Source organism: Moschus berezovskii, chromosome 1, assembly GCF_049115385.1.
Source record: "Moschus berezovskii isolate FMDL1 chromosome 1, NW_MosBer_1.0, whole genome shotgun sequence".
NCBI lineage: Eukaryota > Metazoa > Chordata > Mammalia > Artiodactyla > Moschidae > Moschus > Moschus berezovskii.
The window spans coordinates 139,641,215-139,667,583 of record NC_142460.1 but is presented as its reverse complement, the minus strand read 5'-3'; the positions used below and the strand labels follow the sequence as shown (position 1 = coordinate 139,667,583).

Here is a 26,369-nt window from a genome sequence, read left to right as displayed (position 1 = left end):
TCAAGTACTCTTGCCTGGAAAATCCCATGGACAGAGGAGCCTGGTGGGCTACTGTCCATAGGATTTCAAAGACTTGGACAAGACTGAGTGACTGAGCACATGAGCATAGACTGTAAAACTCTGACATATAGCTGATAACAGATGCCTCAAGCATTTAGCAAGATTACAATTTGTCTGTAAGGCCTTATGCCCCTGTGAGGGCTTCCCTCATAGCTCAGTCAGTAAAGAATCCGCCTGCAATGCAGGAGACCTGGGTTCAATTCTTGGGTCGGGAAGATCCCCTGGGGAAGGAAATGGCAATCCACTCCAGTGTTTTTGCCTGGAAAATCCCATGGACAGAGGAGCCTGGTGGACTACAGTCCATGGGGTTGTAAGAGTCAGACATGATTTAGCAACTAAACCACTAAACCACCACCATGCCCCTGTGAAGGAAAGAACTGTGGCAAAGCCAAATTACCAATCTTTCTTGCTCTCTAATTGCTGACACTACCAGCAAATCATCTACATTCAATGATTACAGATCCCTCCATGGGTGGGACAAATCTCTCTCTCACTTTTTGTTTTATAATTGATTTTTAAAAATGGAGTCCCAAAAGTCTTTCGGAATTCTTTGCCATAGATACTGGATACTGGATTCTGATATAAGCTAAGGCAATAATAATTTAGATTTATCTGTGAGAAATGCAGAACACAGATCAACTACAATGAAAAACTTTGCAAACAATGATATTGAAATCAGAACAGTTGCAGGGTTAGGAACTACACTGGTAATGGAACAACAAATATATTTATTTATTCGAAATTTTGTCAAAAGCCTTACAGTCACTGACCATTGATATAAAATTAACCTTCCTTCTTTATTGGAGGCATGGGAGTATTACAGAATGAGCATTCTTTTTATTTTTTCATTTCATTTAGAATGAGCATTTTTTAAATTACCCCTTCTTTTTCTGATTCTCTTATGACGGTTCTAGAACTCAAAGCGATGCATCAACCTGTTCCAACTTGGAGTATTTGTCTGACATAGGGCCACCCTGCCACTCTTTGCAGTATCCCTTTTCTTTCAGACAGCACACAGTAACCAAATCATGTGCTTTTCCTCCTTAGAGCTCTGCAGACATTCTATCAGAGTATTGAATATACTAGCTTTTAAGTTGCACAGCAGATCTCTTCCCAGGAGATCAGGAGAAAGTAAGAAAATTTGCACTTCATTCAGCAGACCCATTTGTATGGAAACCTCGGAGGAAAAGAAACATGGTGGATCCAATACATCAGTATCTTACATTGATTTATCACCAAAAGGAAGTGAGAAATTCTCAAGGAAATTGCAAATTAAGTAGCACCACCATGACCATTTCACCAGTTTCTGCTTCTGAGATCCCTGAATTTGTCAATTCTAATCGACTTGTCAATTATCTCCTAGCCTCTGGCCTTTCTTGCTTCCTGTGTTCATTTTCTTGTAATAATTACACGTTTTCTCTTTGCTTTCCTTTCCTTCATAGGTTATTCAGAGTAGAAATTGCTTCTTTCAGTAACAAGTTGCAACTAAGCAGCTGACACAGCAGTTTTTAATTTATTCCTTTTTTCTTTATCCTCTTCCAGGTTGTTCCCCAAGCTTAGTGGTCACTGTTAAGATTTAAGCAGTAGTCTATATAGCAATTATAGCAAATGTCTATCCTCCCACCTTTCCCTTAATTTGAGTTTGGATAATCAGTAAGAAAGTCAGGACAAAAGTGGTTAGGGCCATAGGGTGATGATGTGTCCTTGAGTCCATGCCAATAATTTTTGAGCAAGACTCAATAAACCACTGATTGAAATTGATGTGGGAATATACACATCTTCTAGATTCACCATTGCAACTTCTCTGAGCTTACTTGTAGCAGAAAGTCTTCAATGATCACTCATTAGCAACCCCTCTGCCTGGATTTCTAAGGTCCTTAGATCTTCCAGGGTCCTGTGGGTGGGTAGGCAACAGTGGATAGCGGGCTTCGTTTGACCACCATATTCTTTGATGTGGTGATCTTCTGAATGTGCTTGTGCCATCAAAGGAACAAAGTCAGCTGGTGGCAGGAGTCCATTCTTTGGCCAGTGCACATTCCATGCTGCTGCTGCTAAGTCACTTCAGTCGTGTCCGACTCTGTGCGACCCCATAGACGGCAGCCCACCGGGCTCCCCCGTCCCTGGGATTCTCCAGGCAAGAACACTGGAGTGGGTTGCCATTTCCTTCTCATGCAGGAGGTTTTAAATTGGAAACATGCACAGAGTACATTAGCAAACATCTAGGGCATTGGGAAAAGAGGTTTTTAAAAAAGTAAGGGACTTCCCTGGAGGTCCAGTAGTTAAGACTTTGTCTGCCAACGCAGGGGGTATGAGTTCAATTCCTGGTCAGAGAGCTACCATACCACATGCCTCGCAGCTGGGGAAAAAAAAACAACAACCCCAAAACATACAACAGAAGCAATATTGTATCAAATTCAGATAAAGGTCGGATGCTCCATAATGTATAACCAGGAGATTAACACCAGACTATAATCATTTAACGAATGAAGTCAGGTGACTTGGGGTATACCAGGCTTTATCTAATGAAAGTTCTTGACTTATAATTCTTATTTTACTAATAACTGCTAGCTATGGCTATATTATTTTCTATGTCACTTGTTTCACTGAGCCTGTGATATAATGCTGAACTGATAGTTCCATATGAGATCAATAATTTTAATAATGTGACTCTTGGTATGGGAAAAAGCAAGAGGAAATATTTTCCTGGACCAGGAGGCTAGTAAGACAGTGGTCCAGAGACTTTTGCTACTTGCAAGGCCTGGTCCAATTTTAGCATCACTTCCCTAGACCTGGGAATGAGCCTTCCCAGCACCGCAGGACACAATGGCCATGAAATGGTGTCACATGGTCAGATATGTGGCTATGAAGGGACCCTGCTGACTGGAAGTTGGTCCTTGCCAGCTGCCTCTACAAAGATTTCATCATGACCATTGCAAGCTGCTGACCTTCAACACCCCCTGAAAGAAGTTCAGGGTGAAAATCAGGAATGAGGCACTCTATGCTCTGAAAAAAAAAAAAAAAACAACTGGCAGAACAGGCCTTCAGATAGTTAGATCTTTTCAGAAAAAGGTTTTATGAGTTCCAATTCTTGCATCTTCTCATACCTAGAAAAACACTAACATCATTAATGGTTAAATCTGCTTTGGCTATTAAAAAAAAAATTTTTTTTTTTTTTTTTTTTACAATTAAAAGTCACAATAGAGTAGCTATGGTTCAGACATCCTGGGAAATAACTATTTCCCAGATATCCTGAAAAATGATATTATGGGTGTGATTTCAGATTAGACACTGTGACCTAAGGTAGAACTTAATGCTCCTATAATGCATGTTTGCTTCTGTACTTTGCTTGCTGCTCGTAAAACCAAAGTTACTCCATTTTAAGATAAGGTTGTTTTTAAGTAAAGATTCCTAAAATTGTTTTTGAAAAAATAAAAAAATTTAATAAAATTATCTAAAAAATAAAATAAAATAAACACAGAAAAAAAAAATTCACCTGGAAAAAAAAAGTTAATTAAATATACAGTCCCTTGCTTAAATATGAATTCAAAGGATATGTTCTTCTTGTGAAGCAGTGAAATCTAACTTGGAGTTTAGATAATACTGCACTTTAGTGTAAGATTGTGTTGGAAATATGTGTTAACTATCACTTGAGTCTTATCACCAAGAAGAATTCAGAATTATGAATATATGGCCATGGTCTTTATCCAGAGAACAAGTTCAAGCAAATTCCTCTAATTTTTGGGTTACAATGATTACTCTGATAAACAGTTGTAAAAAATAAATTTTCTGATTTCTGTGTGTAAAAAAAGAAAAAAAAAAACAGATTCAATTCTTTTGTCGTTGTTGTTTAGTTGCTCAGTCAGGTCTGACTATTTGTGACCCCATGGACTGTAGCCTGCCAGGCTACTTATGAGATTTTCCAGGCAAGAATACTGGAGTAGGTCACCATTTTCTTCTTCAGGGGATCTTTCTGACCTAGGGATCAAACCCATGTTTCTTGCATTGCAGGTGGATTCTTTACCACTGAGTCACCAGGGACAAATTCAATAGAGATTTTAAAAATGATCCACATAAAAAAAAATCTTAAATAAATGTTATATCAGCTGACAAGAAAGTTATGGAAACTATCCTGGATAGCTTCCATAGCTGGTGATTCAAATAGGAAGATCTGATTTTCCTCATATTAAGGTAAGAAAAATGTAAATTAAATGGCACTTTGGTTTCTTTCCTGTAATGACAATCATCAGCTTAATACCTTGTTCATTTGCCTTTTGCAAGTGCCCTTCATATGCAGAAACAATACTTTATTTAAGTTCTATGTCATCAGTTCTCTTCATCATGTCTGCTCGCCTAGCTACATGGTATGTGACTGAGATTGGACTTCTGGAGGTGGATCTGAGCTATGAAGTATATTCAGGCCTATAGGTTACTAGACAAAATTAGTAGGACAACCTAGGAGCAGCATTACTTAAACAGATTAATTATAGGATTAAGTTCAGTTCAGTTCAGTCACTCAGTCGTGTCCGACTCTTTGTGACCCCATGAATCACAGCACGCCAGGCCTCCCTGTCCATCCCCAGCTCCCGGAGTTCACTCAAACTCATGTCCATTGAGTCGGTGATGCCATCCAGCCACCTCATTCTCAGTCGTCCCCTTCTCCTCCTGCCCCCAATCCCTCCCAGCATCAGAGTCTTTTCTAGTGAGTCAAGAACTCCAAAACCAAACTTAGGAAAGTGAAACTCTTAGAAAAACTCCTAGAAACTCCTTAGAAAGATAGGCATACTGAATTCCAGGAATACATGGACTGTGACAGGTTTAGCTCATTTTGTAATCCTTTGACTAATACATGACTAAGTACAAAGTAAGCATATAACATTTGCTTACACAATAAATGATTTTCATATGGTTAAACTGCAAGTTGGATTGCATATTCAGTATATGGTAAGTATCAGATAAATATTTTGGGGTTGGATGAATGAATGATGAAGCTTGGATAATAATGAATTCTCTATTTTCTTGCCCTAAGCCCAGTTCCGGAGAAGGCAATGGCAAGCCACTCCAGTACTCTTGCCTAGAAAATCCCATGGATGGAGCAGCCTGGTAGGCTGCAGTCCGTGGGGTCGCTAAGGGTTGGACACAACTGAGCGACTTCACTTTCACTTTTCACTTTCACACATTGGAGAAGGAAATGGCAACCCACTCCAGTGTTCTTGCCTGGAGAATCCCAGGGACGGGGGACCCTGATGGACTTCTGTCTATGGGGTCACGCAGAGTCGGACACGACTGAAGTGACTTAGCAGCAGCAGCAGCAGCAGCAAGCCCAGTTCACTACACTAAACAGTGGTTTTTGACTGTTAATGTTTCATTTTCATGATGTTAGCATGAATTTGACTGGATTATTGGTAGATGGATTATTTTTTAACCTCTTCTACTAAATTTTTCAACAAATCAATCATAAAATCAGTAAAAACACTCAATCTTTAGAGTGAGTGATGTTAATTTTAAAAATTTTTTAAAGCTTTTGCTTTTTAGAGTAGTTTTACAGCAATGTTAAGAGGAATAAGGGATATTCTGGTACACCCCCAACCCCTACACATACATGGCCTTCTCATTAATAATACCCACCCAAGAGTGGTACATTTATTACAATTGTTGAACCTACATTGACACATTATAATCCTGCAAAGTATTTGTATTTATGTGGAAAATGGAGGAAATATCACTTATTATCAACTTGTTTGAGTTGGGGTATACTTGGGCACCCATGTCTCTGTCTGAAGAGTGTTCAGATCACCACAGATATTTGTTTGACACAGCTCCTGTATAATAGAAACCTCTTGGAAAAGCTGTAATAAGCACATTTTGCCCTGAATTGTTTCATGTTACTTCGTTACCTCACAAATCAAAAGTAAAAAGCTGTCTGTTTGTTCTAGAAAATTCTTGCCCTTCTCATTTTCAGTGAGAAAAACAAATGGAAGTTTAAATATAACCCAGAACAACAATTTTGGCCTTTTTGAGGGTGAGGGTGATTGTGGATAGAGCGCCATGAAGGCCTCAGGGACACTTTGAGAGTATAAAATGGTAAGTGCTGCTTACTTACCCCCAAATGCCTTACAGAGCCCCTTTATCACATGAGAATTTTTGCACCTAATCATGTTGTTGGCTAGTCCAGCTTCTGGTACTTTGTGTCTCAGGTCCCAGTTTATTTATTTTTTTATTTTTAGTTTTCTGAATGTTGAGGGTTTTTTTTCTTTTTCTTTTTTTCAATTTTATTTTATTGGAGGCAAATTACCTTACATTAATATATTGGTTGGTTTTGCCATACATTGACACGAATCTGTCCCGGGTGTAATGTGTTCCCTTTCTTGAACCCCCCTCCCACCTTCCTCTTCCCCATATCCTCCCTCCAGGTCATCCCCGTGAACCAGCCCCAAGCATCCTGTATCATGCGTCGAACCTGGACTGGTGATTCATTTCACATACGATAATATACATGCTACAATGCCATTCTCCCAAATCATCCCACCTTCACCCTCTCCCACAGAGTTCCAAAGACTGTTCTACATACCTATGTCTCTTTTGCAGTCTCGTATACAGGGTTAAGGTTACCATCTTTCTAAATTCCATATATATGCGTTAGTATACTGTATTGATGTTTTTGTTTCTGGCTACTTCACTCTGTATAATAGGCTCCAGCTTCATCCACCTCATTAGAACTGATTCAAATGCATTCTTTTTGATGGCTGAAAAATACTCCATTGTGTATATGTACCAAAGCTTTCTTATCCATTCATCTGCAGATGGACATCTAGGTTGCTTCCATGTCCTGGCTATTATAAACAGTGCTGCAATGAACATTGGAGGTCTCAGTTTAAAAAGGTGAAGAAGTCCTGGGGGAAATTGTCTACTGTGGACAAGTGTCCAAGAATCTCCACTATGGGTGAAGAACTTAGGCATCTGGCTTCACTATGACTCCCACAGCAGCAGGGAGTACTGGGAGTGCTGGAACCTGGAGTACTGGGACCAGGAGTACTGGGATCTGGAGTACTGGGACCTGACCACAGTTGGCACCGTCACCCAGTGCTACTGAGACATTGGCACCTGGCACTGTGCCCAGACCCACTCAATCCAGATCATGAAGGTAGAGGAGATCGCAGCCAGCAAGTGCTGCTGATCAGCGATCAAGCAGTTTCAGGACTCCAAAATCAAGTTCCCGCTGCCCCACCAGGTCCTCCATTGCCAACACAAGACACGCTTTACCACCAAGAGGCCCAACACCTTCTTTTAGGTGCAGGCCCTCTCTGTCCCTGGGTCTGCCCAAGTAAAACTCAGTGGGAAAGCTGGAAAAAAAAATTCTGGAAGCTGAGCTGACAAGGAATGGCCTACCTTTCTTGGGTCTGCGAGAGGGTGGGGTCAGTTTTAAACCTTCTATAAGTTAGACATGTAATCTTTTTCTCTCTGTTTCTAAGAATCGTATTTGTAGGCATATGTATGATTACCAGAATAAAAGATCTCTACAGACATGAAACTTGAGTCTAGAGAATTATCAAGAGGGACAACATTTTTGCATATTTTCTAGCTGTCTCTTCATCTCTCTTCTCAGCACTCCAAGTGCTAGTACCCTTAGACTGCCCTCTGGCAGACACCAGAAAATATTAATTGAGGGACATACTTCAAAATACCTGAGCAATATTTCTTAAAACTGTCAAGGTTATCAAAAACAAGGAAAGTCTGAAAAACTGTCCCAGCACAGAAAAGCCTAAGGAGACGTTACTAGAAAACAGAAGGTGGAATCCTGTGTAGGATCCTGGAGGGACATACTTCAAAATACCTGAGCAATATTTCTTAAAACTGTCAAGGTTATCAAAAACAAGGAAAGTCTGAAAAACTGTCCCAGCACAGAAAAGCCTGAGGAGACGTTACTAGAAAACAGAAGGTGGAATCCTGTGTAGGATCCTGGAGGGACATACTTCAAAATACCTGAGCAATATTTCTTAAAACTGTCAAGGTTATCAAAAACAAGGAAAGTCTGAAAAACTGTCCCAGCACAGAAAATCCTAAGGAGACATTACTAGAAAACAGAAGGTGGAATCCTGTGTAGGATCCTGGAACAAAAAAGAAGTATTAGGTGAAAAATAAGAATATTTTAAGAATAAGAATAAGAAAATTTGAATAAAGTATGAACTTTAGTTAATAATAGTATTTCAATATTAACAGAAGCTGTTAATAAAAGGGATAACTGGGTGTGGGGTATATGAGAACTCAGTAATTGCACTTTTTCTAAATCTAAAACTCCAAAATTAAGGAAAAAAATGTTTTAAAATGAAGGAGAAAAGTGATGGAGTGAGGACCTAGGTAAATACCAGCCTCCAAATGATAAAAACTGCAAAATCATCAAAAATAACCATCGTCAAAAGTCAAAAAGTGACACCGAGGATCCAGTTTCTGAAAGTCTTATTCTTCTCTCACTTCATTGAGTAACACAAGATAGAGTCAAAATCTGTCCACAGAGCGACGCTGTTGATGGCTCCTGGGAAATGGTTTAGAAGAGGATCAATTTCATTGCTTCTTCATTTCAGAAAATTAACTAGTTCTCCCCTTAAACTTAACACTAATTTCCAGAAGGGCATATGTCATTGCCAGAATAAGGGAATATTTTTCCGGACACACGTTAGGGTCCAAGCGCAAAGTAGAACAGAATTTTTGTGCATTCTCTGTTGGTTCTCACACCAGCTGGTTCTCCAGCTCTTGTGCCCTTAGACTGCTTTCTAGAGATTTGAAGTCCCCCCACTGATTATCTCCTAAGACCTGTACCTCATGAATTGCCCCCATACTCCCAAATTTCTTATTTTTTTAATGTAATTATAATAAATGGGGTTTCCCAGGTGGCTCAACGGTAAAGAATCCAGCTGCAGATGCAGGAGATGCAGGAGCTGAGGGTTTGATCCCTGGGTCAAGAATATCCTCTGGAGAAGGAAAAGGAAACCCACTTCAGTATTCTTGCCTGGAAAATCCCAGTCCATGCGGTCACAAAGAGTAGGACACACTTAGTGACTCAGTACATAATAAATGACCATATTTCCAACGCAATAAATAACAGCTCCTGAGTGATTTACTATGTGCCAGGCAAACAACCATGATCTGATTCAGTTCAGATCAGTCGCTCAGTCGTGTCTGACTCTTTGCAACCCCACGAATCGCAGCATGCCAGGCCTCCCTGTCCATCTTCAACTCCCGGAGTCTACCCAAATCCATGTCCATCGAATCGGTGATGCCATCCAGCCATCTCATCCTCTGTTGTCCCCTTCTCCTCCTACCCCTGGTCCTTCCCAGCATTAGGGTCTTTTTCAATGAGTCAACTCTTCTCATGAGATGGCCAAAGTATTGGAGTTTCAGCTTCAACATCAGTCCTTCCAATGAATACCCAAGGCTGATCTCCTTTAGAATGGACTGGTTGGATCTTCTTGCAGTCCAAGGGACTCTCAACAGTCTTCTCCAACACCACAGTTCAAAAGCATCAATTTTTCAGCGCTCAGCCTTCTTCACAGTCCAACTCTCACATCCATATATGACCGCTGGAAAAACCATAGCCTTGACTAGATGGACCTTTGTGGACAAAGTAATGTCTCTGCTTTTAAATATGCTGTCTAGGTTGGTCATAACTTTCCTTCCAAGGAGTAAGCATCTTTTAATTTCATGGCTGCAATCACCATCTGCAGTGATTTTGGAGCCCCAAAATATAAAGCCAGCCACTGTTTCCACTGTTTTCCCATCGATTTCCCATGAAGTGATGGGACCAGATGCCATGATCTTTGTTTTCTGAATGTTGAGCTTTAAGCCAACTTTTTCACTCTCCTCTCTCACTTTCATCAAGAGGCTTTTGAGTTCCTCTTCACTTTCTGCCATAAGGGTGGTATCATCTGCATATCTGATGTTATTGATATTTCTCCTGGCAATCTTGATTCCAGCTTGTACTTCTTCCAGCCCAGCGTTTCTCATGATGTACTCTGCATGTAAGTTAAACAAGCAGGGTGACAATATACAGAGTTGACGTACTCCTTTTCCTATTTGGAACCAGTCTGTTTTTCCATGTCTGATTAGAATAAATCAGTCATCATGTCATATGTATTTTCACATCTTTCTTACATTTTTAGGGTAGAAATGAGAACATATTGTGATGGTAATGTTTTATAACTGCAGATGAATTTATTAATTATAACCTAGTTGCTGTTATACCTGCTGGTGTGTTTGTGATTGTCTTAACAAATTACCACAAACTTAGTGGCTTAAGATAACACAGATTTATTCTTTTACAGTTCTGTAGGTCAGAAATCTGAAATGGGTCTCACTGGGCTAAAGTCAGTGTTGGCATAGCTGTATTCCTTACAGGAGTTCCCAGGGGAGAATCTGTTTACTTGCCTTTTCCAGTTTCTAGAAGCTGCCAGTGTTCTTTGATTGCGGCCTCTTTCCATCATCTGAGCCAACCCAGTCAGGATTTTTTCACATTGCATCATTCTGATAATGATTCTCTTGCCTCTGTCTTTCATTTTTTAGAGACCTTTCTGATTCAAGATATTCCAGAATAATCTCCCTATTTTAGGTGAGCTGATTAGCAACCTTAATTCCATCCTTAACCTTAATTCTCACTTTCCATGTAGGATGTGAACATCTGTGGGGGGGTCATTTGTCTACCTACCACAGTGGTTTATTCCAAATTTGAGAGAACAAGCCTTAGCTAAATGATGTCCTTCTGGTTTTGAAAGTTTCTAGACACCTACACTTAACTTTAAATATATAGATTGTCCCTTTCATCTCTACATACCTACATCTGTAATTTAACCTCATAAAATTACTCTTTCCCTCTCCCTCTATTTGTGAGGTAGTTTAAAGCTAGGAGATTTTGTTTATCATCATCTCTCCTAAACCTCGTGTCCAGGCCCTTCTCGTCATGGACTTCTAGTTTCAATTCCAAACACCATTGCAATTTTACAGTTGGTGGATTTGATACGTTCCATTTCTTCTTCTCTTTGTCTTGTCATGTACAGAGCAAAGGACAGAAGTCTTAATGTGAGACTTGTTTCTCCTGAAGTCAGAGAGATGATTCCCCACAGCCAGTTCTCTGGAGTTTGTTCAGATTCATAACCACCGGTCATATTGTACCTGTAGAAACTGTTTTGAAAGTTCAGTTCTGTTCAGTCACTGAGTTGTGTCTGACTCTTTGCAACCCCTTGGACTACAGCATGCCAGGCCTCCCTGTCCATCACCAACTCCTGGAGTTTACCCAAACTCATGTCCATTGAGTCGGTGATGCCATCCAATTATCTCATCCTCTGTCATCCCCTTCTCCTCCTACCCTCAATCTTTACCAGCATCAGGGTCTTTTCAAATGAGTCAGCTCTTCACATCAGTTCAGTTCAGTCACTCAGTTGTATCCAATTCTTTGCGACCCCATGAACCGCAGCATGCCAGGCCTCCCTGTCCATCGCCAACTCCCGGAGTCCATCCAAACCCATGTCCATTGAGTCAGTGATGCCATCCAACCATCTCATCCTCTGTCATCCCCTTCTCCTCCTGCTCTCAATCTTTCCCAGCATCAGGGTCTTTTCCAAGGAGTCAGCTCTTCGCATCAGGTGGCCAAAATATTGGAGTTTCAGCTTCAACATCAGTCCTTCCAATAAACACCCAGGACTGATCTCCTTTAGGATGGATTGGTTGGATCTCCTTGCAGTCCAAGGGACTCTCAACAGTCTTCTCCAACATCACAGTTCAAAAGCATCAATTCTTTAGCATTCAGCTTTCTTTATAGTTCAACTCTCACATCCATACATGACCACTGGAAAAACCATAGCCTTAACTAGACAGACCTTTGTGGACAAAGTAATGTCTCTGCTTTTTAATATGCTGTCTATTGAGATCATTAAGGAACCAAAACAAATGTAATTCAGCTCCCAAGTTACTACATCCTGTGATTTCTTTCTACTGTATATATGAACTTCTGTTTTTGATGGTTGTTGCTTCAACGGTAAGAGAAGCCTTTCTATATTAGGTGGGAATCATTTATATTTATTCTCCAATTTATAAGATTAAGAACACAGTAATGTTATATATATACTAAACCTCTAAATAGAGCTATTTTTCACTGAAGTGAAAAAGCTCTGTGGTCACCATGATGTAAGTGTTCAGGGAATGAGTCAAAGTAAGACAGACGTTTGCTCTAGGTTTTCAATCATTATGTCACTCGCTTTTTAAGCATAAAACAAGGATCATCCATTAAAGTCTAAGGTATTTTTCCAACGTTAACATAGAGAAATCATGCACATTACCTGGCAGGCTTGAAGTAAGGACACCTTCTCTTCTATCTGATGTAAGTATAGAAAACTCTTTCTGGAAAAGTCATATTAATATAATTAATGTCCATCCATGTTTACTAAATTAGCCTCCATTTTATAAACAATATAAATCACATTCTCAGGTCATTTCATCAGAGAAACAGGAAGGTTTTTAGATCTATATTTTAATCTGTAATCTGTATTTTAATCAAGGATCAAACAACAAATGTAAAAGGTTTTATTCTGTATGTGTAAAATTAATGTATGTTAATTAATAAAAGTGAATGGCTTTTTTTTTTTTAAAAATAATATGCTGTCTAGGTTGGTCATTACTTTCCTTCCAAGGAGTAAGCATCTTTTAATTTCATGGCTGCAATCACCATCTGCAGTGATTTTGGAGCCCCATAAAATAAAGCCAGCCACTTTTTCCACTGTTTCCCCATCTATTTCCTGTGAAGTGATGGGACTAGATGCTATGATCTTAGTTTTCTGAATGTTGAGCTTAAAGCCAACTTTTTCACTCTCCTCTTTCACTTTCATCAAGAGGCTTTTTAGTTCCTCTTCCCTTTCTGCCATTAGGGTGGTGTCATCTGCATATCTGAGATTAATGATATTTCTCCCAGTAATCTTGATTCCAGCTTGTGCTTCATCCAGCCCGGCATTTCTCATGATTTACTCTGCATAGAAGTTAAATAAGCAGGGTGACAATATACAGCCTTGATGTACTCCTTTTCCTATTTGGAAACAGTCTGTTCCATGTTCAGTTCTAACTGTTGCTTCCTGACCTGCATACAGGTTTCTCAAGAGGCAGGTCAGGTGGTCTGGTATTCCCATCTCTTTCAGAATTTTCCACAGTTTATTGTGATCCACACAGTCAAAGGTTTTGGCATAGTTAGTAAACCAGAAGTAGTTGTTTTTCTGGAATTCTCTTGCTTTTTTGATGATCCAGAGGATGTTGGCAATTTAGTTTCTGGTTCCTCTGCCTTTTCTAAATCCTACTTGAACATTTGGAAGTTCACAGTTCACATATTGCTGAAGCCTGGCTTGGATAATTTTGAAAGTAAGAAATACATTTATTGACCTATTATTGTCATATTTATGCCTTCATGGATAATAATGTACCCAAAGCTGTGTGAGTACTTAATGAGAAATCATTTTCAGCAAGTAGAGTAGGGTTGGTATTTCTTTTTTAGAGTTGGCATTTTTCCCCTCCCATAGGAGGAAAATGTTTACTATTCATTAAACCTTTTGAATACAACCACCATAATTTTTCAGGTTTAATTTAGTAGCAAAGTTGACTAATAGGAATTCACAGTTTCAAGGCTAAGATTAAATAAGAATTAATGAACCTCTTTAAAGTGTTATGGTTAATTTAAAATTGTTCGTTTAATCCCTTAGTTGTATCTGACTGACCCTTTTGCCACCTCATGGACTGCCAGCCAGACTCCTCTGTCCCTGAGATTTCTCAGCCAATAGTACTGGAGTAGATCACCCTTTCCTCCTCTTGCAGATCTTCCCAACCCAGGCACTGAACCAATGTCTCCTGCTTTGGAGGGGAATTCTTTACCACTGAACCAACAAGGAAGCCCAAGGTCAATTCAACTTAACATAAAACATAATCAAAACCCCAAATCAATATGTTAATGTGTAAATGTAGTAGTGATTAAGTAAACAGGTGCTGAACTTATTTACTTGTTAGGTAAAAACAAAACAGAACAACAACAAAAAAAACCCACTTGCTACAACACCGAGAAGAAAATTTCTATAATTTTGTTAGGAAGAGAATATATCTTACTGTTACGTTAATTATGGTTTGAAATTTGCACCCTAGATAGTGTGACATGAATCTAGAAATCTCTTTTTGATTGGTTAAAGTGAGTTTTATTGTTTAATTGTTCAGTGTAAAATCTTCCATAGGGTTCTAGGGTGGACCAGTGGGCAGGGTTTAACCATCCTGGCTGGTTAGATCCAGTCATAGTGAAATACAGTATCCTAATTAGATATTATCCAAGCTCTAAGTGGAAACTCTTTTATATACCGAAGGCGGCTCAGCCTGCCTGCCCAGGGCTCCTTTGCCCCTGCCCGGTGGCCCGCAGGCTGCTTCTTGCCCTCCTCCACCTTTAGCGTAACCAACGAGAGGACACCGCCTGCATCTAGAGCAGCCTGGAACGTAAAGGAGGGGCGCTAGAAAGGGAGAGGAAAGCCGGGTGCGCTTGCGCTTTCAGCCCTTGAACCATACCGGAAGTGAGGGAAGATGATTTCTGAAAGCAGTTTATTTTTGAAGGGTGTACTGCTCGGAAGCATTTTTTGTGTCTTGATGACTATGCTAGGACATATTAGGATTCATTATGGAAAGAGAACGCACCACCATGAGCGTCACCACCTCCAAGCTCCTAATAAAGAAGATACCTTGAAAATTTCAGAGGATGAACACACGGAACTCAGTAAAAGCTTTCGGATATACTGTATCATCCTTGTAAAACCGAAGGATGTGCGTCTCTGGGCTGCCGTGAAGGAGACGTGGGCCAAACACTGTGACAAAGCAGAGTTCTTCAGTTCTGAAAATGTTAAAATGTTTGAGTCAGTTAACATGGCCACTAATGACATGTGGCTAATGATGAGAAAAGCTTACAAATACGCCTTTGATAAATATAGAGACCAATACAACTGGTTCTTCCTGGCACACCCCACTACATTTGCTATTATTGAAAACTTGAAGTACTTTCTGCTAAAAAAGAATTCATCACAACCTTTCTATCTAGGCCACACTGCAAAATCTGGAGATCTCGAATATGTGAGTGTGGGAGGAGGAATTGTCTTAAGTATGGAATCAATTAAAAGACTTAACAGCCTTCTCAGTATTCCTGAAAAGTGTCCTGAAAAGGGAAGGATGGTTAGGGAGGTATCTGAAGATAAGCAGCTTGCAGTATGCCTGAAATATGTTGGAGTGTTTGCAGAAAATGCAGAAGATTCTAAAGGAAAAGATGTGTTTAATACCAAATCTGTTGGAATTTTTATTAAAGAGGCAATGACTAATCATCCCAACCAGGTGGTGGAAGGATGTTGTTCAGATATGGCTATTACTTTTAATGGGCTGACGTGTAATCAGATGTACGTGATGATGTATGGGGTATATCATCTAAGAGCATTTGGGCATGTTTTCAATGATGTGTTGGTTTTCTTACCTGCGAATGGTTCTGACAATGACTGAGAAGTGAAACAAGAATATGTATATTATCACCGTGTAAGACACATATTGTCATTATTTGTGGTAAAACTATATACCCAACACAGCAGTATGTTTCCTTGCTTTTTTTTTTTTTCGTTTTTTCAGTTTGGTGACACTGGTTTATTTGCACATTGAAGTTTAGTAGTACATTTTCAAATAGGGTGAGGTTTTTTCTTGAAACGTATGAAAATTTTATGTGTTGGGAAGAAATGTTTTAAAAATGATAACTTTAGAAATAAAGGATATACTTATAAATAATGTATTATTTTATGTGGTAAATGTATTATAATTTATGTGATAAATTCTAAATTATGAATATTAGAAATCTGTGGCACATATTTTTGCTGATTGGCTATATTGGTATATGTGCTGTGCTGAGTTGCTCAGTTGTGCCTGACTCTTTGTGACCCCATGGACTGTAGCCCTCCAGGCACCTCTGTCTATGGGGATTCTCCCAGAGAAGAATATCGGAGTGGGTTGCTATTCTCTTCTCCAAGGGATCTTCCCAACCCAGGGGTCGAACCCAGGTCTCAGGCATTGCAGGCGGATTCTTTTATCATGTGAGCCACTAGGGAAGCCCCCAGAATGAATACTGGAGTGGGTAGGCTATCCCTTCTGCAGAGGATCTTGCCGACCCAGGAATCCAATCTGGGTCTCCAGCATTGGAGGCAGATTCTTCACCAGCTGAGCTACCAGGGAAGCCCTATATTGGTATATAGAAACACAGAAATGAATTGTAGTGCTTTGATGACTTAGCTGAAATGAAATCCTTAAATGTGTACTCAAGTAGGACTCAATGGTGGTACTCCTCAGTAATCATGTCTTACCTTCACAGATGTCAGGCTCTTTTATTGTCCTGTGTTGTCAGCATCTGGAGGCAAAGTCCTTCTAAGTCAGTTTTGAAGTGTACTTCGGTAGAGATTGTATACAGAGGTGTGTATTGTTTCAGAGGTAGAAAATAATGTTTTTTGTTGTTCGATAACTCAGTTGTGTCTGACTCTTTGTGACCCCATATGTTGCAGTATGCCAGGCTTCCCTGTCCTTCACCATCTCCTGGAGCTTGCTCAAACTCTTGTCCAGTGAGTCAGTGATGCCTTCCAACAATCTCGTCCTCTGTTGTTCCTTATTCCTCATGCCTTCAATCTTTTCCAGCATCGGGTCTTTTCTAATGAGTTGGCTCTTCAAATCAGGTGGCCAAAGTATTGGAGCTTCAGCTTCAGCATCAGTCTTTCCAATGAATATTCAGAACTGATTTCCTTTAGAACTGACTGGTTTGATCTCTTTGCAGTCCAAGAGACTCTCAAGAGTCTTCTCTAATACCACATTTCAAAAGCATCGATTCTTCAGAGCTTAGCTTTCTTTATAATAGTCCAACTCTCACATCCATACATGACCACTGGAAAAACCATAGCCTTGACTAGACAGACTTTTGTGGACAAAGTAATGTCTCTGCTTTTTAATATGCTGTCTAGGTTGGTCATAACTTTTCTTCCCCAAAGAGCAAGTGTCTTTTAATTTCATGGCTGCAATCACCATCTGCAGTGATTTTGGAGCCCAAGAAAATAAAGTCGGTCACTGTTTCCATTGCTTCCCCATCTGTTTGCCATGAAGTGATGGGAACAGATGCAATGATCTTCGTTTTTTGGGTGTTAAGTTTTAAGTCAGCTTTTTTACTGTCCTCTTTCACCTTCATCAAGAGGCTCTTTAATTCCTCTTCACTTTCTGCCATAAGGGTGTTGTCCTCTGCATATCTGAGGTTATTGATATTTCTTCTGGCAATCTTGATTCCAGCTTATGCTTCATCTAGCCTGGCATTTTCCATGATGTATTCTGCATAGAAGTTAAATAAGCAGGGTGAAAATATACAGCCTTGCCATACTCCTTTCCCAATTTTGAACCAGTCTGTTGTTCCATGTGGTTCTAACTGTTGCTTCTTGACCTGCATACAGGTTTCTCAGGAGGCAGTAAGGTGGTCTGATATTCCCATCTCTTTAAGAATTTTCCAATTTGTTGTGACCCACATAGTCAAAGACTTTAGTGTAGTCAATGAAGCAGAAATAGATGTTTTCATGGAATCCGCTTGCTTTTTCTGTGATCCAACAAATATTGGCAATTTGATCTCTGGTTCCTCTGCCAGAGGAATGGTATGCAGAGGTGTGAACTATTTCAGAGGTAGGAAATCATGTTTTGGGGTTTAAATAATCTGATATTTAGAAGGATGAGAGCTGTGGGAAGTGATGATTGTGATTAACCTGAACATGCCAGTTTGCCTGATACATAGACATATTTAGCACATTTTAGTTTGTTATTGCTGTTACTAATGTTACTATAATAGATGAAATCAACTTCTTGAAAGGAAAGTAAGTTTTGATTAGAAGGAGAGAAGTAGATGTTATTTAGGCAGTATTGACTAGACAGACCTTTGTTGGCAAAGTAATGTCTCTGCTTTTTAATATGCTATCTAGGTTGGTCATAACTTTCCTTCCAAGGAGTAAGCGTCTTTTAATTTCATGGCTGCAATCAGCATCCGCAGTGATTTTGGAGCCCCCCAAAATAAAGTCTGACACTGTTTCCACTGTTTCTCCATCTATTTCCCATGAAATGATGGGACCAGATGCCATGATCTTAGTTTTCTGAATGTTGAGCCTCAAGCCAACTTTTTCACTCTCTTCTTTCACTTTCATCAAGAGGCTTTTAGTTCCTCTTCACTTTCTCCATAAGGGTGGTGTCATCTGCATATCTGAGGTTATTGATATTTCTCCTGGCAATCTTGATTTTAGCTTGTGCTTCTTGCAGCCCAGCGTTCCTCATGAAAATCACTGCGGATGCTGATTGCAGCCATGAACTTAAAACACGCTTACTCCTTGGAAGGAAAGTTATGACCAACCGAGATAGCATATTAAAAAGCAGAGATTTTACTTTGCCAAAAAAGGTCCATCTAGTCAAGGCTATGGTTTTTCCAGTGGTCATATATGGATGTGAGAGTTGGACTGTGAAGAAAGCTGAGCACCGAAGAATTGATGCTTTTGAACTGTGGTGTTGGAGAAGACTCTTGAGAGTCCCTTGGACTGCAAGGAGATACAACCAGTCCATCCTAAAGGAGATCAATACTGGGTGTTCATTGGAAGGACTGATGCTAAAGCTGAAACTCCAATACTTAGGCCACCTCATGCGACGAGTTGACTCACTGGAAAAGACTGATGCTGGGAGGGATTGGGGGCAGGAGGAGAAGGGGATGACAGAGGGGGATGGCTGGATGGCATCACCGATTTGATGGACATGAGTTTGAGTGAACTCCGAGAGTTGGTGATGGACAGGGAGGCCTGGCGTGCTGTGATTCATGGAGTCTCAAAGAGTTGGACACGACTGAGTGAATGAACTGAACTGAACTGAAGCCCTATATAAAGGGAAGATCTGAATAGGATAGTCACTGGGGGGAATTCAGACCTTTGAAGGTCAGTGGAGGGGGGTGTGTATGCAGAAAATGGGATAAAAGTTACCTGAAGAATCCTATGTACTTTCAGCTCTCTCTGGCTCAGTCCTACTCACTACCCTGGTCGTTCAGGCAGCCTATGGCAACCCGCTCCAGTACTCTTGCCTGGAAAATCCCACGGACAGAGGAGCCTGGTAGGCTACAGTCCGTGGGGTCGCAAAGAGTTGTACACTACTGAGCGACTGAACTGAATCACGACTGAGCGACTGAACTAAATGAGCCCATCAATGCTGTCTTCATTTCTGTTACTTTGCTGCTGATTTCTTGAATTTCCCTTGGATTCTCTCTTGATGTTTCCATTTCTCTGCTTATTTCACCCATCTATTCTTGCACATTGCCTACTTTTCCATTAAAGTCTAATATATTGCTTATAAAGGAAAGTGAAGTCCATCAGTGGTGTCCAACTCTTTGTGACCCCATGGACTGTAGCATACCAGGCTCCTCTGTCCATGGGATTTTCCAGGCAAGGGTACTGGATTGGGTTGCCATTTCCTTCTCCCTCTTCCCGACCCAGGGATCGTACCTGTGTCTCCCATATTGCAGGCAAGTGCTTTACTGTCTGAGCCACCAAGGAAGTCAATATATTGCTAATAGTTGTTTCAAATTCCCTAATTGACATTTCTAAAATCAATATCATATCTGAATCAAGTTTTGATGCTTGTTTTATCTCTTTAGACTGCAGTTCTTTTAGTGAATTTGACTCTGAGTTATGATCTTTTAAGACATTTCTTTGCCTTTTCTTCTTTCTCCCTTTACATTTCCCATTAGACAGGAATGGGTTCGAGTTGGCTGTTTGCTCTTTCCCCAGGTGAGATGAGGCTTTTTCAAAGAAGACAGTGTTATGAAGAATCATCTGGGAACATTTTAAAATGATTTTTGTTTTCTCTCTCTAGTCAAGACAGGAATGGATTTTCTCCAGTTCACTATGACAACTCATAGTGGAGTTCCTGGATGTAACACCCAAGGAAGTGCTGGGAACCTATTATCTCTGGGTTCCCTGGAAGATTTAACTCTCAAACTTATCCACACTCGGCTTCTAGCCATTTGCTGAAATTATCATTGAAATAATTCTATCAGTACCTGGTTTCAGTGTCTTCTGCTTCAGGTAACCTGAATTTGGCTGTGATTCTTTATATTTGCCTATCTCTCCAAATTGTGGTAAGTTCTTAGCCCTGTGACCTCAATTCTCTGTTGGAGAAAAAAAAAAAAACAAAAACAGTTACTGTTTTTGTAATTGTTTGAAATTTGTCTATTTATAAAGATAGTGTGATGACTTATAAGCCCTTTCCATATTGGAGTTTACACTAAAAGGTTTTTGATAAGATTCCATCTTGATAAATTGATAAAGTTTTTGGAGTGTCTTCCAGGTTGCTCTGGAAGAGTTTGAAGATGTGGTTCTCCATTAGTTGTTGCTGTGGAAACATGGACCATGATTCAATGAGTTTCCTCTTGGGTGGGGGGGGGAGGATGAACTGGTGCCTCTTGGCCATATAACCTAGATGGAGGACTGTTTTCATACATGAGAAATCCATTCCTCTTCCAGAGGACAGCCTGGGAGCCTGAGGCCCCATCCCAGGAAACTCAGTTTACCCTACATTTGTAAAAATGAAATTTTGGAGGTTTTTCTGAGTCATAAAAATATTCCTGACCCTCCCTCCCAAATGACCATACCAATGTGGCTCATTTTGTAGTTTCTATGTAACTTATAGACATTTTGGTATACAGTTATGAATAGTTTTAATACTTTTATCTAACATTTGAGCTGGGCTGTTCAACTTTGATTCTTTGATTTATTGAGAAATGATGTGGTTTCTTTCCCTTGCATATTCACAGTTCAATTCAGTCACTCAATTGTGTCAGACTCTTTGCAACTCCATGGACTGCAACATGCCAGGCTTCCCTGTCCATCACCAACTCCCAGAGCTTGCTCAAACTCATGTCCATCAAGTCAGTGATGCCATCCAACCATCTCATCCTCTGTCATCCCTTTCTCCTCCTTCCTTCAATCTTTCCCAGAATCAGGGTGTTTTCCAATATTCACGTGCTGCATTATTTTTTATTGGATGTCAAAATTCTAAATCTTACTTTTCTGTGTGCAAGTAAATTTTTAAAAATAATTTGATTCTTTCAGTTGTTGCTTTTAAGATCTGTGAGACAGAACCAGAGAAGTATTCAGTCTAGGACTAATCATTCCCTGATTTTGAGGTAAGGCCCTCTGTGTCTTCTACTGAATGCCCCATGAATCTTGAAATTTTCCAATGTGTCCCTTACATCAGATAAGATTCCTGACCCTCTAGGAGCACTGAAAAGTGAAAGTGAAGTCACTCAGTCGTGTCTAACTCTTTGAGACCCCATGGACTGTAGCATACCAGGCTCTTCCGTCCATGGGATTATCCAGGCAAGAGTACTGGAGTGGGTTGCCGTTTCCTTCTCCAGGAGATCTTCCCTACCCAGGGATCGAACCTGGGTCTCCCGCATTGCAGGCAGCCGCTTTACAGGCAGCCGCTTTACCATCTGAACCATCAGGGAAGCTCTGTGAGCACTCAGTTCAGTTCAGTTCAGTTCAGTTGCTCAGTCGTGTCCGACTCTCTGCGACCCCATGAATCACAGTTCGCCAGGCCTCCCTGTCCATCACCAACTCCCGGAGTTCACTCAAACTCATGTCCACAGAGTTGGTGATGCCCTCCAGCCATCTCATTCTCTGTCGTCCCCTTCTCCTCCCGCCCCCAATCCCTCCCAGCAACAGAGTCTTTTCTAGTGAGTCAACTCGTCGCATGAGGTGGCCAAAGTATTGCAGTTTCAGCTTTAGCATCAGTCCTTCCAATGAACACCCAGGATCGATCTCCTTTAGAATGGACTGGTTGGATCTCCTTGCAGTCCAAGGGACTCTCAAGAGTCTTCTCCAACACCACAGTTCAAAAGCATCAATTCTTCGGTGATCAGCTTTCTTCACAGTCCAACTCTCATATCCATACACGACCACGGGAAAAACCATAGCTTGACTAGATGGACCTTTGTTGGCAAAGTAATGTCTCTGCTTTTTAATATACTATCAAGGTTGGTCATAACTTTCCTTCTAAGGAGTAAGCGTCTTTTAATTTCCTGGCTGCAATCAGCATCTGCAGTGATTTTGGAGCCCCAAAAAATAAAGTCTGACACTGTTTCCACTGTTTCTCCATCTATTTCCCATGAAGTGATGGGACCAGATGCCATGATCTTTGTTTTCTGAATGTTGAGCTTCAAGCCAACCTTTTCACTCTCCTCTTTCACTTTCATCAAGAGGCTTTTGAGTTCCTCTTCACTTTCTGCCATAAGGGTGGTGTCATCTGCATATCTGAGGTTATTGATATTTCTCCCAGCAATCTTGATTCCAGCTTGTGCTTCTTCCAGCCCAGCGTTCCTCATGATATACTCTGCATATAAGTTAAATAAGCAAGGTGACAATATACAGCCTTGACGCACTCTTTTTCCTATTTGGAACCAGTCTGTTGTCCCATGTACTGTTCTGACTGTTGCTTCCTGACCTGCATACAGGTTTCTCAAGAGGCAGGTCAGGTGGTCTGGGATTCCCATCTCTTTCAGAATTTTCCACAGTTTATTGTGATCCACACAGTCAAAGGCTTTGGCATAGTCAATGAAGCAGAAATAGATGTTTTACTGGAACTCTCTTGCTTTCTCCATGATCCAGCAGATGTTGGCAATTTGATCTCTGGTGCCTCTGCCTTTTCTAAAACCTGCTTGAACATCTGGGAGTTCACGGTTCACATATTGCTGAAGCCTTGGAGAATTTTGAGCATGACTTTACTAGCGTGTGAGATGAGTGCAATTGTGCAGTAGTTTGAGCGTTCTTTGGCATTGCCTTTCTTTGGGATTGGAATGAAGACTGACCTTTTCCAGTCCTGTGACCACTGCTGTGGTTTCCAAATTTGCTGGCATATTGAGTGCAGCACTTTCACAGCATCATCTTTCAAGATTTGAAATAGTTCAACTGGAATTCTATCACCTCCACTAGCTTTGTTCATAGTGATGCTTTCTAAGGCCCACTTGACTTCACATTCCAAGACGTCTGGCTCTAGGTCAGTGATCACATTATCGTGACTATCTTGGTTGTGAAGATCTTTTTTGTACAGTTCTTCTGAGTATTCTTGCCACCTCTTCTTAATATCTTCTGCTTCTGTTAGGTCCATACCATTTCTGTCCTTTATCGAGCCCATCTTTTCATGAAATGTTCCCTTGGAATCTCTAATTTTCTTGAAGAGATCTCTTGTTTTTCCTATTCTGTTGTTTTCCTCTATTTCTTTCCATTGATCACTGAGGAAGGCTTTCTTATCTCTCCTTGCTATTCTTTGGAACTCTGCTTATATCTGTCCTTTTAATAGAAGCAAGAGATGCCAGCCCCGGTGCAACCGACCTCGCAAAGAGGCGCGGCCGTGAGGAGCTCCCCCACGCCTGAGGCCAGGGCCAGCGGCCGAGAGGATCTACCCCACTTCCAATAGGCGGTGGCTTTGTGGGCGCAGGAGGGCCGAGAGGAGCTCCTCCACGTTCAAGGTCAGGAGGGGCGGCCTTGAGGAGATACCCCTCATCCAAAGTAAGGTGCAGCGGCTGCACTTTCTTGGAGCAGCTGTGAAGAGATATCCCACGCCCAAGGTAAGAGAAACCCGAATAAGACGGTAGGTATTGCGAGGGGGCATCAGGAAGGCAGACACACTGTGAGCACTAGTCACTCTTTAATAATTTCTGGTAGCTTTTTCCTCTGCCCCAAGTGTGATCCCCAGATGCATTGTACCAGTCATTATTCAAGGAAGCCCTGCTGCATCTCTGAGGTTCTTATTCTGTGCAGTGCTCTCAGCTATGTTTTTCTGTCCTGTGAACTGAAGCCACCTTAGTGTCTAAAGATGCCTCTTTTTTCTTCACATTAGGGAATCACCAGGCTTCTCCTGGTTTTCCCCCTCTATGCTAGAGAAAACTCTCCCAAGGCAGTAGTCTAGGGCAATCATATTTCTTATCTTTTAGGAATATTCTCCTTTTCCTGCTGCTCAGTGTCTGGCAAACTATTGTTTCATATATTTGCAAATTAAGCAGGGGAGTGTGAGTTAGGAGGGAGAATATATCCTGCCCTATTTATTTGTTTAGCCCAGAAAACAAATAGAATTTTAAGTGTTTTTAAAGTGTCTGTTCTAATATTTTGTGAACATGTATTTGATTTGCAACATTTGTAATATTTTTTAATATTTGTGTTTTATTAAGCAATCTTACTAAACTTGCACTTCCAGAAGATACATACTTCTGGATTTTCTGAGAGTATTCATGCATTGCCTAAAAAAAAATAAATAAATGAGATTTTCTTCCTTGTTTTCAATCTTGGTGGCTGTTAGTATAAGTTCAAAAAACAGTCAAGTTAAGAAGAAAAGAGAAAATTTTATTTGAGCCAAACTGAAGATTATAATCCAGGAGAGATACTCTCTGAAACCTCTGCACCCTGTTCTGTCTCTGTTAGAAGTTGATGGCAGTCATATACATTTTAGAGAAAAAGGATCATACATATAGATATTTTACATAAAGTTCACCAAGGAACATAGTAAGCAAGTACAAAGAGAGCAGGGAATCACCATGACCCCTACAGAGTTGGGAAAGAATGCTCTTCTTTTCAGAAGTTACATTGCTAGTGTCAGCAGAAAGAAAAAGAAATGATCTTTATGGTCAGCAGGTACTCCCATCTTTGAGGAGTTTCCATTAATGAGTAATGCAGACACACACTGCACACGAGGAAGAGATAAAGGAGGCCCAAATGGATCCAGAGAGAGAATTTTGTTTATTTTTTCCTGTCTTGCCTTAAAATCCAATAATTTTATTTCATTATGCCTCATATTACTTTTTCTTGAGTTACTTCACTGGATAAGTCCTTCAGTTAAAAAAAAAAGTGGTAGGAATGAATATCCCTGTTTCAAATCCTTTCTGGTTTCTTTTTACCTTCTGGCACTTCTTTCAGGGGTTATTTTGACTTTTTGGAAGAAAGTTTCTTAATATTTCTTATGAATCTACTGGTGACAAACTGTCTTGGCTCTGTCTTTATTTTAGCCCCTTTAATCATATTTTATTTTCCATAGAATTTTATATTGGCAACTCCTCGTTTTTATCTTCAGTACTTTTCGGGTACCAAAAAGCCTTCCCAGGAGGCTCAATGGTGAAAAGTCTGCCTGCCAAGGCAGGAGCCAGGTGTTTGATTCCTGGGTCAGTAAGATCCCCTGTAGAAGGAAATGGCAACCCACTCCAATATTCTTGCCCAGAGAATTCCATGGAGAGAGGAGTGTTTGAGATCTCAAAGAGCTGGAGACGACTTAGCTACTGAGCATGCACATACTTTTCACTACTGCTTTATTGTCTTCTGGTGTCTGTTGCATGGTATATAATATGCATTATTCCTGTTGTTTTCCTTAATGATATGATGTGTCTCCCCACCCCCGGCATTGGTTTCCTTTAATATTTGTGTAGTTTCTATTGCTGTTTCTTCCCACAAATTTAATGGGTTAAGATAGTGGAAATATTTCAAAATTCTGTGGGTCTTATAAGGTAAGGATTGGTTCAGCCCTTAATGTTTTATTGCTTAAATCAACATCTTGATGAGAGCTATTAGCTTTTCAAGCTTGGAGCCATCTTCCATGATCTTTTAGGTTCTAAAGTCTAGAATTTAGTTCTTCATGGTTGTATGACTTAGAAGCTCAATTTCATGCAGGTTGGTTTACTGGGAGCCACTCAGTTTTTAGAGTCTGCCCACATTGCTTAACATTTGGGCTTCAGGCTTCCCTGGTGGCTCAGCTGGTTAAGATTCTGCCTGCAATGCAGGGGACCTGGGTTTGATCCCTGGGTCAGGAAAATACCCTGGAAAAGGGAATGGTTACCCAATCCAGCATTCTTGCCTGGAGAAGTCCATGGACAGAGGAGCCTGGCAGGCTACCGTCCATAGGATCACAGAGTCGGACACGAGTGAGTGACTAACACACACCAAACTCATGTCAGGAATTGAAAGTTTGAGGTGAACTGATTTGGAGCCTTCATTACATCTGCAAAAATTTCTTCATAGCAATACTTGGAAAGGTGTTTGATTGAATAACTGAGATAAGGGGTTTGTTTACAAGTAACCAAAAACCTTAGGTAGTCATCTTAGAGTCCCAGTTATAAGAATTTTGTCTTCATCTTTGATTTGCAGCAATTACAACTATAGTGTCCCTATATATCATTTCCTTTATATTTATATTTC

The 26,369-nt window shown here is 40.5% G+C and overlaps 1 protein-coding gene and 1 pseudogene across 1 annotated transcript; both read left to right on the top strand.

The window, feature by feature from the left end:
- Positions 1–6,105: 6,105 nt before the first annotated feature.
- Positions 6,106–7,348, top strand: LOC129551152 (large ribosomal subunit protein eL20-like; annotated as a pseudogene).
- Positions 7,349–14,643: 7,295 nt separating this feature from the next.
- Positions 14,644–15,600, top strand: LOC129551141 (C1GALT1-specific chaperone 1-like). Its single transcript, XM_055418869.1, has one exon. It carries the CDS (start codon positions 14,644–14,646, stop codon positions 15,598–15,600), a length of 957 nt encoding a protein of 318 aa, XP_055274844.1.
- The last annotated feature ends 10,769 nt before the right edge of the window (positions 15,601–26,369 follow it).

Excerpts from the sequence above, each read along its gene's own strand:
- LOC129551141 (XM_055418869.1), top strand. The coding sequence starts at position 14,644 with ATGATTTCTGAAAGCAGTTTATTTTTGAAGGGTGTACTGCTCGGAAGC.